At 48.9% G+C, this 12,427-nt stretch overlaps 1 protein-coding gene across 5 annotated transcripts in view; it reads right to left on the bottom strand.

Annotated features, from left to right (window-relative positions):
• Positions 1-2,469: 2,469 nt before the first annotated feature.
• The window catches only part of CHD2 (chromodomain helicase DNA binding protein 2), an 83,801-nt gene continuing 73,843 nt past the window's right edge, over positions 2,470-12,427 (bottom strand). For all 5 annotated transcript variants that reach the window (XM_033070388.2, XM_033070385.2, XM_033070386.2 and 2 more), the window contains exons 35-43: positions 11,738-11,860; positions 11,291-11,419; positions 10,405-10,545; positions 9,123-9,257; positions 7,919-8,097; positions 7,272-7,371; positions 6,596-6,812; positions 5,563-5,812; positions 2,470-5,477 (exon numbers count right to left, since the gene is read on the bottom strand). In XM_033070388.2, the coding sequence (XP_032926279.1) occupies positions 5,144-5,477; positions 5,563-5,812; positions 6,596-6,812; positions 7,272-7,371; positions 7,919-8,097; positions 9,123-9,257; positions 10,405-10,545; positions 11,291-11,419; positions 11,738-11,860 (1,608 nt within the window). In that variant the 3' untranslated portion in view covers positions 2,470-5,143. The remainder of the gene's footprint in view (positions 5,478-5,562; positions 5,813-6,595; positions 6,813-7,271; positions 7,372-7,918; positions 8,098-9,122; positions 9,258-10,404; positions 10,546-11,290; positions 11,420-11,737; positions 11,861-12,427) is intronic.

Below are 12,427 nucleotides of genomic sequence, written 5' to 3'. Positions count from 1 at the left end.
AAATTTTCTGGTTTTGAAATCTGAATGGACTCATTGTCACAGCAGCTGGGGACGGGGAGATGCTGAGGGCAGGTGGGACACTCACACCAACTGAAAACATCATTTGGGTGAATGCATGCAGTGATGCCCAGTACCAGAGATGTAACTGACATCTGGCCTTCCCCCCTTTCAAAGCCCAGAGAACTGGCAGCGTATGGGGAGAGCCAAATCCACTCCCTCTGCCACTCCTTGCACCAGATCTCGAGTTCAGCCACATGAAATGGCTAAACCTGAAATAGCTAAAACTGTAAAATCATCTACAAAGTGCCCAGAGTGCAGGGCCAGGGGTGTCACTGACTGTTCCAGGAGGTCACCAATGGTCCCCTGCTGTCCAGCCTGGGACAGTGAGCACGCAGCACCTGCATCCTCCAGTGGGACAAGGTGCTGATGTGAGGGAATGGTGAGCCCTGAGGCACAAGGGTGCCCTGTCCCCATTAACCACACAAGGCAGCAAAGCATCCCCAGGAGCTGAGTGGGGAAGGCACAGGCAGTGCAGGGACATTGGTGGTGGCAGTGGTGGCTCTGTGGCACTTCGAGGAGGTTCAAATTGCTCTCCAGACCACATTCAGGGTTAGTGAGGGGGCATCACTGTGATGGGAAACAGCTCAAAGTGCCGCCACCTGAGACCTGGGGTCGGTTTCCAGCCCCACTCTGGCTGTGCCTGCCCATCCCTGGCCTTTGGCCACTGCCTTGGGCTCTGAGCTCCACATCTGAGTGCTCAGGGTGAGCCAGGACTGGCTGTCCAGGGGCAGTCACAACTGCAGAACGTTGATGTTCACCAAAAACGCTTTTTGCTGGGAACTGGCTGCCCTCTAGAGGGTCTGTCCCACTGTGAAGCACAGCCCTGTCCCCTCACTGGGGTGGGTGCAGGCAGGGCTGGGGGTCCTGCTCCCTGTGCCAGCCCATGGCTTTGCATGGACCTTGTCCTGAGGGGTGATACCTTCCTGTGGGCCTGACCAGACCTGCCTGGCATTGACAGGAAGGGGTCATTTCCTCATCTGTTTTGAGGCCTTAGGATTGAATTGTTCTCAGTGTGGTGCTGTGGACATGGGTGGGCAAGGAGGTGCCAGGCTGAGCTGTGCTGGGGAGACACTTGGCATCAGGGTGCTCACATCCTTACCTGCCTGCTTAAATAATAAAAAAAAAATAAATTAAAAACAGTGGTGTCAGGTAGATTCACCCAGGCATGTAACACCCAGCCCAGCTCCCTGCAGCCCCTGTGCCTCCCTGCAGCTGAGCCCCTCTCCCTGCTGAGCCCCATGGCTAACAGCCAGTCACTCTTTCCATTAGGAAATCCATTTTTCAGGAGCATATAACTCAGCTGTGAAATTTCACTCTTGGCTGAAACTTGGCTCAGCAGCAGAGAGACTGGGAAGGGCTGGACCCAGTGGCTACAGGTGTGAAAAGTGCTTTTTACAATGAGCTTCTATAACTTGGGAGAAATGGCTCCAATCCCTGCTCCATGTCCTGTTGTGTGGGCCCCAGTGTGAGCACTGGAGGGAAAGACCAAAGCAGCCACTGGATGCCATCACATCCCACCTGGGGAGAGGCACATCCTGCCCAGGAGGGGCTGGGACAGAGAGGAGAACTCACTGGTGCAGCAGGAGCAACCCTTCTCCTAGAGAAAGGGGAATTCTCCCCAGAAAAGGTAAAAAAGGAAATTCACACATCCTCAAAGACCCATAAAACATGGAGGTGAGATAAACACATAACCATCAGCATCATCCCTGTGAAATCCTGGTGGCTCTGGGTTAGAGAATGTACAGCTCCTTCTGATCAGGTGGAAATTCCCTTCTGAAGAGGTTTCCAAGTCTCTGTTACCACAGACTGTGAAACTGTGTAAAAACAGCCAAGCAGAACATGCTTATTCCTGCACAGTGAAAACATCCACGGTGGCAGGAAAAGGCCCTGTGACCCCAAATCAGCCCCCAGAGCTGCCACAGGACCCCCCCAGAGATACCACACTGGGGCCCTTCTGAAAATCTCAGTAACACTTTTTAATATACAAGAATCAAAAGTACAGCAGTTTTACAATGTAGGAAAATTTCATACATACTATATAAACAACATATTTACATCAGAAATCACTAGGACAGTGGCATTTCTTTCACAAATATAAATTAATATTAATTACTGTTTTTAGTCAACAGGTTTAAAAGTCCGTATTTTTACAGTAAGAGTCCTTCTCTCCCCAGAGGGGAGGCAGAGGTGGGGAGGAAATGGGTGAAAGCAGAATAATATTTTTGTGTGGATCACAAACCATTCACACAAAGACGTCACACTCGGTTCCATGTCCATTTTGGTTGGGATCACACTGCCTGTCCCCACAGCAGGTTTTGGTCTTTTGGTCTGCAGGATTTCCATTGTGTGAACTCATAACTTTACACCATTTCCAAAGAGGTCAGGCTGAAAAACTTTTTTTTTTTTCCAAATTGAACCCCAGCAAGTTACTGCTTTTTCCTGCAGAGAGACTGGAGGGAATCCCTCAGCTGGTTTGGAAGGAAGAGCTGTACCAGATGCTGACACAACCACCACAGGAAGTTTATGGCTGTGGATGTGTCCCCTCTGATCCCACTCATGTCCCCACGATTGGGTTTGGTTATGGTCCCTATGCTGAGGGGACATAAAATGCATAAGTGTGTCTGTGTGTGCTCAGGGAAGACTTGCTCCCAAATCTCCTTCTCCAGCTTCACTAAAGCCAAACCCAGCAAAAAAACCCACCCACCATGAGTGGACACGATGTGACTTCAACACCAGGCTAAAGTGACAGTGGGGACAGCTCTCCAGTGGACATGGATAAAGCTTTTGCTGTTGCACAAGGAAATCCCAACCAACCTCGTGCCTGGAACCTGGGATAAGCAGAACCCCCCACATCTGGGCACAGAAAATGCCTCTTGCTGGGACCCAAAGTGTTCCTGCACCAACCCTCATACTGGTTGCTCGGTATTGCCTTTGCTACACGAGTATGGCACCAACTTCCCACAGCGACAAAAAGAGCAATTCTCTTTGCCCCTCCGAGGTTGCTCCCATTTTCACATTAAAAGCTAATACCTCTGAAAAGAAAGGACCTCTTTGTTGAACAGCACAGCCTGCAATCACAGCTTAGTGGGAAACACCACAGAAACGTGCTCTCTCCACACCTCCCACCCCTGCCAGGGGGACTGTGGAAGACTTGCCTTCACCTCACCCTGCACAGGTAAACACAAGTGTAACACTTGATCAGGGCAGCAAGCGCCCCTAAGGGAACAAAACTGCCCTGAATTTGGTGGAAATCTTGCAACATAAAAGCAAAAGGGGAACAAAGCACTTCCCGTGTGTCCCGCTGGAGCAGCGGGATCCGGAGGAGTGTTGGCAGCAGATTTCCAGGGATATACTGCATGGAGGTTTAGTGTCAGTTTGCATGCGCCTTCCAAGGCACTGGCTGGAGTCAGGAAGCCAGCCCTGAACACCCATCTGCCCTCAGTCTTTTGGGGAAGGGATATCACAGCTTATTAGGGTCGAATACTGGCATCTTAGGAGGCCCAGCTTCTGTGCCCCACCAAACAAGAGTCTGGAACAGCCTGGTCTGTAATACTGAGCTCTGGTGATGATGCAGCCCCGACACCTCACTGGGGGAAGCTTGGCTCTTGGGAGAGCTTTGTGGTCTCCAGGGAACTCCAGCCTGAAAAACAATCACCCAAAGTGCTTCTGGCCAGCAGTATGTGCACAACCAACCCCTCTCACCACACCAGTGTCCAGGCCAGATGCTGGTTTCCATTAAATGCTGTGGTTTGAATACTTGGAGGGCTTGTCCTGAAGTCCACTGAGCTGCACAGGTTTTCCCTCTGCCATGCTGGACTCTAAGACATTTGCTCCAAGGATCTTTACAGATCAGTCCTGAATTCCTCATTCTCTCCCTGCTCACTGAGGTGCTAAGTCCTCAGGTTCACTTCCAATTTAGACAAACCAAAGGTGTGTAAGTGCAGGTACTTTTAGCAATTCAGAGTCACTGCTGACTGCTGGAAAGGCGTCAGGAAGGTGACCATTCCCTGAACAGTGATCACGCCACTGGATCCCTATTTCACTTTGTTCTATCATCCATTATCCCTCAGTTACAGCAAAGGTTTGTGATCACTGCTTTGTGAAGCACAGAAAGAAATTATTAGGAGATTAGGAGTTCCAGGATCCCCAGAGCCATCTTTTGATCCTGCACCTCCCAGCCAGCATCTGTTAGCTCCTGGACCACCCAAGTTCCCCTGCCAGAAGAGAAGTGTTTTGTTATTAATTTCTGAGCCCTGTCCACTAGGAAATACTGTTCTCACCCCAATTTCTTTCCTGCTGGTTAGAAGTGAACTAAGCCTTTGCTAAGGAAGTTGATTTTTTTTTCCCATATCCCAGCTCCCTCTTACCCCCAGAGTCAAGATTTGCCAGTTCCAGCTCTGGAGATGGGAGGAAGATCCCCCCACCTCTTCTGTTGCAGGGGACACAACAGCAAAGCAGAGCCAGTTTCTTGAAATGGATAAAGACATGGAAATGATAACATGGGCAGGAAAGTGATGGATTGTCACCAGCATGGCTCCAGCTCCTTTGGAGTCATTCTGCAGGGACATCAAGTGCCTCTTTCAGCCAAGTTTGGCTGCTGAGGGACTTTCCTGTCCCTCCTTGAATACATCCTCCTGTTGCCTCATGCTGGTGACACACAAATCCCATCCCCAACCCCAAAGCAGCATCTGTCACGTAACATCAAGTCAGAGCAGGCACACAGCCTTCTGCACCATCCTAAGCAGCATCGATCTGCCTTCTCCTTCTGAGGAAATACTGGCTGGGGAAAATTCCCTTGGGTCCATTGGACTGAGGAAAACAAAAACAAAACAAAGAACGAGGCAGCAAGGCTGGTTCCATGACAGAACAGTTCAATGGTAAAAAAAAAGGGGAAAGGAAATGGGAATCTAAACCAGAATCAAGAACTAGGGAAAATCTTCCTCCACCCACTCCCCCAAAATCTTCCTTGACCCAGCCAGATGATAGCAGCATGTTCAGAGTTTCTCGTTGCTGGCTTGGAGAAAGCAGCCACCGTCGCATCAATCCCAGAATTTCAGACGTGCACTTCCCCCTCTCAGTCCCTTCATGCTTTCCGAATGTTCCAGTTATAATCTGGATTGTTTTTCTGTTCCAATGACCTATCCAGAGGTGACCTGTGATCGAGAGGTGACTTGGAATCGTGGGGGGATTTCTGAGAGGGGGGCGAGCGAGGGTCCGACACGGCCGGGTGGGCTGGAGGGAGGGGCTGTTTGTAATCGCCCAGTTTGTCTGTGTGGAAGGACCGGTAGTGGTCCGAAGGTCCTTGGCCGTGGTAGCCCATGGGCGGCCTGTGGTCAGACATCCGCCGGAAATCCTGCTGGTGGTAGTTCTGAGGCCTGAAATCGTCGGAGCGCCGCCGTTTGGAATCGTGGTGGTGCCTGTGGAGAGACAAACAGACCGAGCTCAGCTCCGCAAAGCCGGGTTCAGCGACGCTCACCCACCCCCAGCCCCGCCGAGCCGTACCTGTCGTAGTAGTCGCGGTGGCCGCGGTGGTCCCGGTCGCTGTTGTACTGCTCGTAGGGCCGCTTGCGGGACAGGTTGTTGGGTCTGTAGTTGCCCGAGCTGCGGTGGGGGTCCCCCCGCGAGCGCCGCTCCCCGTAGTGGTGCTCCTTGTACCAGTGCTGCTCGTACTGGTGGTGCCGCTCCCCGCCCCACATCTGGTTGCTGTTGCCGCCGTAGTTGAACTTTCGATCCCTCTGCCAGTCTCCTCGGTCTGCCACGAGCAAAGAGCGCCTCTGAGTCTCCTTCATGCTTTGGTTTAACCCCATCCACTTCCCCGAATTTTCCAAGAAATGATAGCTTTTGATGCCCCTTTAACTTTCTCCTCCCTGAACTATGTGGGCCCAATTTTATTCTTTGAATTTCTTTATCACTGTTTCTTTATCATCCTCTCAAATGTTATTCTGTCCCATCCTTACATTCTTTCCCTCACTACATCACCATGTACAGTGGTAGTGTATGTTCTATGGAACTGCTGCCTGGAAAGGCTGATCTGGAACAGAGACTAGACAGCGCAAAAGGAATAAAACAGATATTTATTGAAAGGGTGCACCTTGGGCAGGGCAAGAGCCCAGGCTGGGCTACACCCACATCAAATCCAAGATGGATCCTGGTCATGAGTTTTCACACTTTTATAAGTTTTGGTTCATCTACATATTGGGGTCAATTATCCAAGCACAGCCCCAGGCTATGAAGTCTCAGCCCCCCAACTTGCCCCCTTTCCCTCACTGTTGTTTTGCTTTTTGGGTACCACTTGTCCACAACTCTCCAGCTAGAAAGGAATTGTTTAGTCTAACTACCCTGTGAGGAGACCTCACTAACACCTAATATGATGTTTCAGAGTTACACACTAAGCAGTAGAGATTCTGAAAAATAACAAAGCTAAAACCCAAGGCATCACCACCACCACCTTTAAACCTGACCAGTCACAAGGAGGATTTGTGTCCAGGAGCATTACGGCAGAAGGGAAGGTTTCTCCTGGTTTACCAGTGCTCACCTGTGTTGCTGAAATGTCTCTTGTTTGGATGGCCGTAGTTGTCCCGCGGGTGGCCGTGCATCTGCTGCTGGGTGTGGGAGGGGGGCATGTGCATCTTCTGGGAGTGAGGATTGTGAGGCACGTGGGACTGGGACATCACAGAGTCACGGCTGGAGCCTGAGGGCTCGGGGCGGAACGGCTTCTTCATGCTGGACATGTCCTCCTTCTTCTTCTGCTCCTGCAAGGTGCAGCAGAGGATACAGCTCAGCTCTCTCCCACCCAAACATCCTGTGAGCAATGGCCTTGTCTGCCAGGCTCTGATTTTTCTCTTTGAGTGAGCCAGCTCTGTGCTCAAGAACGGCACAAACGTGGTGGGGGACAGGCACAGTTTGGCAGCTCTGCTTCCACACCTGATCTCTACAGGGCAGCACGCCCAGGCTTTTCACTCCACAGGGCAACTGAACATCACATGCCACACCAAACAATGCTTTTGCTTGGTCACAACAGCCAGGACAAAGTGACCAGAAATGCCACATGAAAAAGAAGGCAAATGCAGTCAGACTGTTTAGATGTTGAGAAAATCACACGCTGCCAACCACAACAAAGAACACCCACGGTAAAAGGCAGAAAAAATTGGCACTTCCAGTGCAGCAATTTTTAAGGACAGAAATCAAAGGGAAAGCACTTCAGCTCTCACCTCCTCTTCCTGTGATCTTTTCTTATGAGCCATCTTGTAGAGTTTGTGTAGTTTTCTGGCATCAAATTCTGTGAATTTTGACACAAATATCCATAGGTTCCTAGAAGGACACGAACATTTTCTGTTAAGTGCTACAGCAGCAGTTTAACTGCTAACAGCTTCCAAACCAACATCAAATTCATTCTACCCTCTCTGGAAAACAGTCTCTGCTCAGGACAGGATGATCAGGAGGGCTGGAAACATGTTCTTCCAACTAAAATAAAGAGGTTTGCAGTGGTTTATGTGATTTAGCTTTGAAATCAATTTTAGTGAAACCAGGACAACTTGAAGACAAAACACTTGCCTGGGACTGGTCATGGAAGACCATCCCTGTAAGAGTTCACGGTTCAGGTTGAATGGGGCTCTGAGCAACCTGGTCTAGTGAACTGTGTCCCTGCCTATGGCAGGAGGTTAGAACTGGGTAATTTTTAAAGTCCCTCCCAACCCAAACCATTCCATGATTCTGTGATTCTGTAGACTGAGCGGACCAGAAAACACAAAGTTAATTAAGAGGCAAATGGCATATCCATCCACTAAAAACCCAGCAGCCTCTGACAACCATTTCAAAATATCCTAGACCAGCTAAGGAAAACAAAATGATCCCTCACCTTCTCCACAGCTTGATGTGATCCTGGTCAGTGTAGGCTTTAAGGCACTCAGAGATGCGATCACCAATTTTTAGGAGGCAGTTCCGCGTGTGCTCCAGCTGCTCTTGAACTGTCAGTCCCTTATCAGGCTTATCAAGTTGCTTCAGTGCTTTTTTGACTGGTCTCATCCTTTCCTTGCACTTGAAAGAGCAACAGAGAGGAGAAAGTGATTAATTTGGCAGAGGGCTCTACGTCATTGCCCCGTTAATTGAAAAAAGCTCGTTTAGTTTTATCTGGCCATTAGGCAAGAGAAATCAGCTATTAAATAGCAAATTGTTAGACAAGCTGCAGACAATAATCAGTAAAAGACAAGAGTCTCCACACCTCCACTGCCCCTGCTTGTAGGGGGAACAATTTGCTTTGCAATCAGTAACCACACATGGTGTATCCAAACCTCCACACACTGAACCAGCCACCCCACCTCAAAGACTGCTCAACTCAATCCTGTCCAATCCCATCTCTGGTCACTTTAATGCTTGCTTTTACCAAAACTGGCAGACATGAGATGAAAGCACCATGTTTTTCAGCCTGGGCACATCAACACCGTGGACAGATAGGAAATCAGACAGGTTTTCTGACTCCTGCCTGGATCTTTTGTGCATCACAGAAGGAAAGTTAAAGAAAAAGACATAAAACCCCACAGGACCTGCAGCAAATACAGAGATTTGCACCAAGAGAATGGCTTTTATGAAGCCAAGGAGAATCTGCCATGACAACTTTTACTAAAAAGCAGTTTTTACAACGAGCCTTGTGGGTATGTTTGCTGTGAGAGCATTTACACAGCTCTGCACCTCCTACAGCATCACCCTCAAAGTTCTCCTGCCTGAAAGAGCTTCAGTGGCTCCTTGGCTTCTACAGGAGAGGGAATGTAAGGCTGCAGGGTCTTCTGTAAGCCAGGGCTGCCAGCTGAGCAGTGAGGAGTCACCAGGAGAAGCAGAGAGCCCTTGTGCATGCTCTGCTGACAGGCTGGCAGCACTGGTGGGCAGCTCCTGTCCAGGGCTGTCCTGCCCTGCTCTCAGACCAGCCAGAGGAAAGCCCTGTGGGGCACTAGGAGGGGGTTCACACCCCAACACCTAAACCACATCCTTGCATGACATCTGAGCAAACCTTGGCTGCCTCGCTGGGCTCTGGCACTGCCCTCCCATTTCCTGATGAAAATACTCACTATGCTGAAAGTTTCTTGGTCCAGATCATCATCCTCATCCTCTCCAATGGGGATTGGCTCGCTCCCTGCCGTGATGTGGACGGGACCTTGCGATCTCTTCCCTTTGCTTCCAGATTTGGCCTCGCCACCTTTAGGCTTCACAAGGACAAACCACACACATCACACCGTGAGCCAGAATGGAGGATCCCTCGTGACCCAGCTAACAACCTCCACACTATTGTTACTGGCAGCTGCTAGACCTGGGCACTGTTCCTACAACTTTCCTCCCAAACCCTCCAACTGCAGAGCTGCAATGGCTCTGTTCAGCTTTTCGTCATCCCCGAGGGAGCAGGGAGAAGTCAGAGCCAACAGTTTGGACATGAATATGATATTCACACTCATGGGGAGAAACCAGTGTTGAAGACTTGGAAGAGAGGGTAAAATAAAGAGTATCTCTCCCTTGCAAAGGACAGAGCTCAGGGTGATCTGATGTCTACAAGGATCTGCAATTTGATGTGCTATAACTAGTTCTCAAATCATGGCCTGTTCATGTACATTTTTAACTATATGGTTTATTTGCAGTCAAAGCCATACCAAAAATCACTGGAAAGCAAATTTTCCCCTACACAGGCAACAAAACTTCTTAGTTTGCACTTATGACCTCAATGTCAAAACACACTGGGCATGCAGTACATACCTGTTCCTTGGACAGGTACTTCGGGTCATTATTATGCAAGCTTTAACCCCCCTTCCAATTTGCACCCAGCCTCAGGGCAGTTTGTACCCAAAATTCAAGAGACATTTGAGTCTCCAGCATACCAGTGATGTTGAAACACTCATTCTGTTGAGTCTTCAACAGTGACAATGACAACTTTCAGTCTTGATGGTCTGGACACTTGGGTCATTTGGGTGAGTTTAAATTAAAGGGGAATACAGACAAGGAGCTGCCAAGCCTGTGATAAATCACAACTGGACAGAACTTTGATCTGAGTGCTCCAGGCTCTTTCCCTGTTCTTCCTTAACATCAGCTCTGTGGCCATATCCATGTCACAAGGACAGCTGTACTTTAAAGGCAGCCTGACAAAATCTCTTCCGTTTTGGTCACATTCCATGAGGCTTTAGGACAAATATTGCCTTTCCTACTTTTTATGGCGATTCAGAAGGGCTGAAAAAGGGATAACCCCTCACCCCACCGTGCTTCACTGATGTCTCTTCACACAGGGCCTTTAATGAATCCTAAGTCTCACAGTTTGTTCTGCTCAGGGACTTCCCCTATCAAGCTGCTCCTGAAAGTTCCCCATACCTTCTCTTTCTTTTCTTTCGTCTTCTTTTTCTCTTTATCGCTTTCCTTTTCTTTCTTAGAGGATGTCTGCTTTTCCTTGTTCTCTTTGTTCTCTTTCTTCTTTTGTTTCTTTTTCACTGGGCTCTTGTCCAAGCCATCCTCCTAGAACATCAGTCACAGCACAGAGTTGGAGTCCCTCACCTCATGTACATTTTCTTCCATAAAACATCCTTAAAACAGGCAACTTTTGAGGTCCATCCAGATTTACCCTCACACCTCTTTAAGCAGGCAGCAAGCCCTGCTCAAGCAGCTGCCATCTCCCCAAATGTGACAAAAGGGTATGAAAACCAGAGCAGCCCCACTCTGTGACAAGCTGGCAAGCTGCAGAGCAGCCCTGCTCTCCTGTGCCAGCTGTGCTCCAGAACACTCAGCCCCTGAGGTAGATACTGATCAGCACACGAACAAAAAGCTTCAGACTACAAGCCAAACCACTCAAAGACTGAACATTTTCTAAGTAACAGCATGACCTTGGTAAACTCCAGTTTCACCACGGGTTGACGTGCCCGAAAGGAGAGGGAAACAATTCTTCTTTCTCTCCTTTATAAGGGCAACAGGCTTTGTCCTGAGACAACCTTTCCCCTGAGTCAATATGGGGATGTTTGTGGCCATTCTGGGATGCCCCAAACCCCTTAAAGCACTGACCTAAAAGAATAGGTGGGAAAGGTCCTTCTTTCACACCAATAGCTCTATGGGTGGTTTTGTGAGTTTGCCAATCCTGTGGGAATTTGCTCTTAGTGCCTCTGACTCCTGGGGGCTTTGCTGGGAATGCTTCCCAAGGTGAGCTTGGGCAGTAACAGCACAGCCCAAGGAATCCTGGAAAAGCCACTGCTCTCCAAGGCTGACTCACCTTGACTTCACCTTCTTCTGACTGGTTGTCTGAGTGTCGAGGAGAGGAGAGTTCGTTCCCATGCTCATCTTTGACTTTGGGAGCCTTGTTCTCTTTCTTTACTCGTGGTTTCCTCTTCTTCAGCTTGCCCTGGTAAAAACATAGAACAAGTCAGGGAAAGCAAATAGCTACAGCTACTTCCTGGGGACATTTCCCATCTCCTGAACATTGTGCAAACAGCTGCAGGCCCTGCAGGCTGCCAGGAAGCCTGATGAGCCCCAATCCTTCAGTAAGTGCAGTAATAACCTGCCCCTTATTAATTATCATTTAAATGAGAAATATCACAATGCAATCAGACAATAGACAAGTCCATACTCCTTTACAGAAATGATGTCTGGTGACCTGGGAACACAGGGTGTCTCCAACTACTCCCCCTGAAACTCTCAGAATTAAGCAGCCACATCTCACCTCTTCCCCATCTTTCATGTTTTCTTTCTTGTCCAGATCTTTTTTCAGCAGTTTCAGTAGATAATCAACTCGGGTCTGAAGCTGTTTTCCCTGAGGTTTCTTATCTGTCTCAACAGGTAGGATCTTTGATAAAGCAGAAAAAAAAAATATATAGATATACTCATATGCCAAAGCTTGACAACAGATTCAGACATTAGCAGTAGCCCAGCAAAGGGCAGCAGATGCTGCACCTTCTGCGGGAACAAGAAGATTCAAGCCTTCCTTCTCCCTCTTAGACTGTCCCTGTCTGGCCAAAGGCAATGCTGCTAGCAAGCAAGCATCCCTCCCCTTGGAATCCTGCAGAAGTTAAAGGATCCCAAGGCTTGCTAAGCCTTGCAAGCTTGCTAAGTTCTCTTGAAGGAAAAAAATCCTTTACAAGTTATATTTGGGACCTCAAGTTGCAAAACTGAGTCCACTGGCCTTGACACATCAGATTTGTTTGTGACAGCTTGGTCACAGCACCCAGGCACTCTGGTAACCTGAGACATCCCTACAGCAGGGGCACAGATGCACAATTTTTAGTGGAAAACAAGGCTGTAAGGTGACACTTTGTGGAGGAAATACCTCAGCTTGCCAACTAGGTTTGCTTCATACTTCACTGGGAAATGGGTGGCATGTCTCAGGCAGCTGTTTCCATTGCAAAATGCCTTT

Source organism: Catharus ustulatus, chromosome 12 (assembly GCF_009819885.2).
Source record: "Catharus ustulatus isolate bCatUst1 chromosome 12, bCatUst1.pri.v2, whole genome shotgun sequence".
Taxonomy (NCBI): domain Eukaryota; kingdom Metazoa; phylum Chordata; class Aves; order Passeriformes; family Turdidae; genus Catharus; species Catharus ustulatus.
The sequence above is the reverse complement of the archived record's forward strand: the minus strand, read 5'-3'. Positions and strand labels throughout refer to the sequence as shown.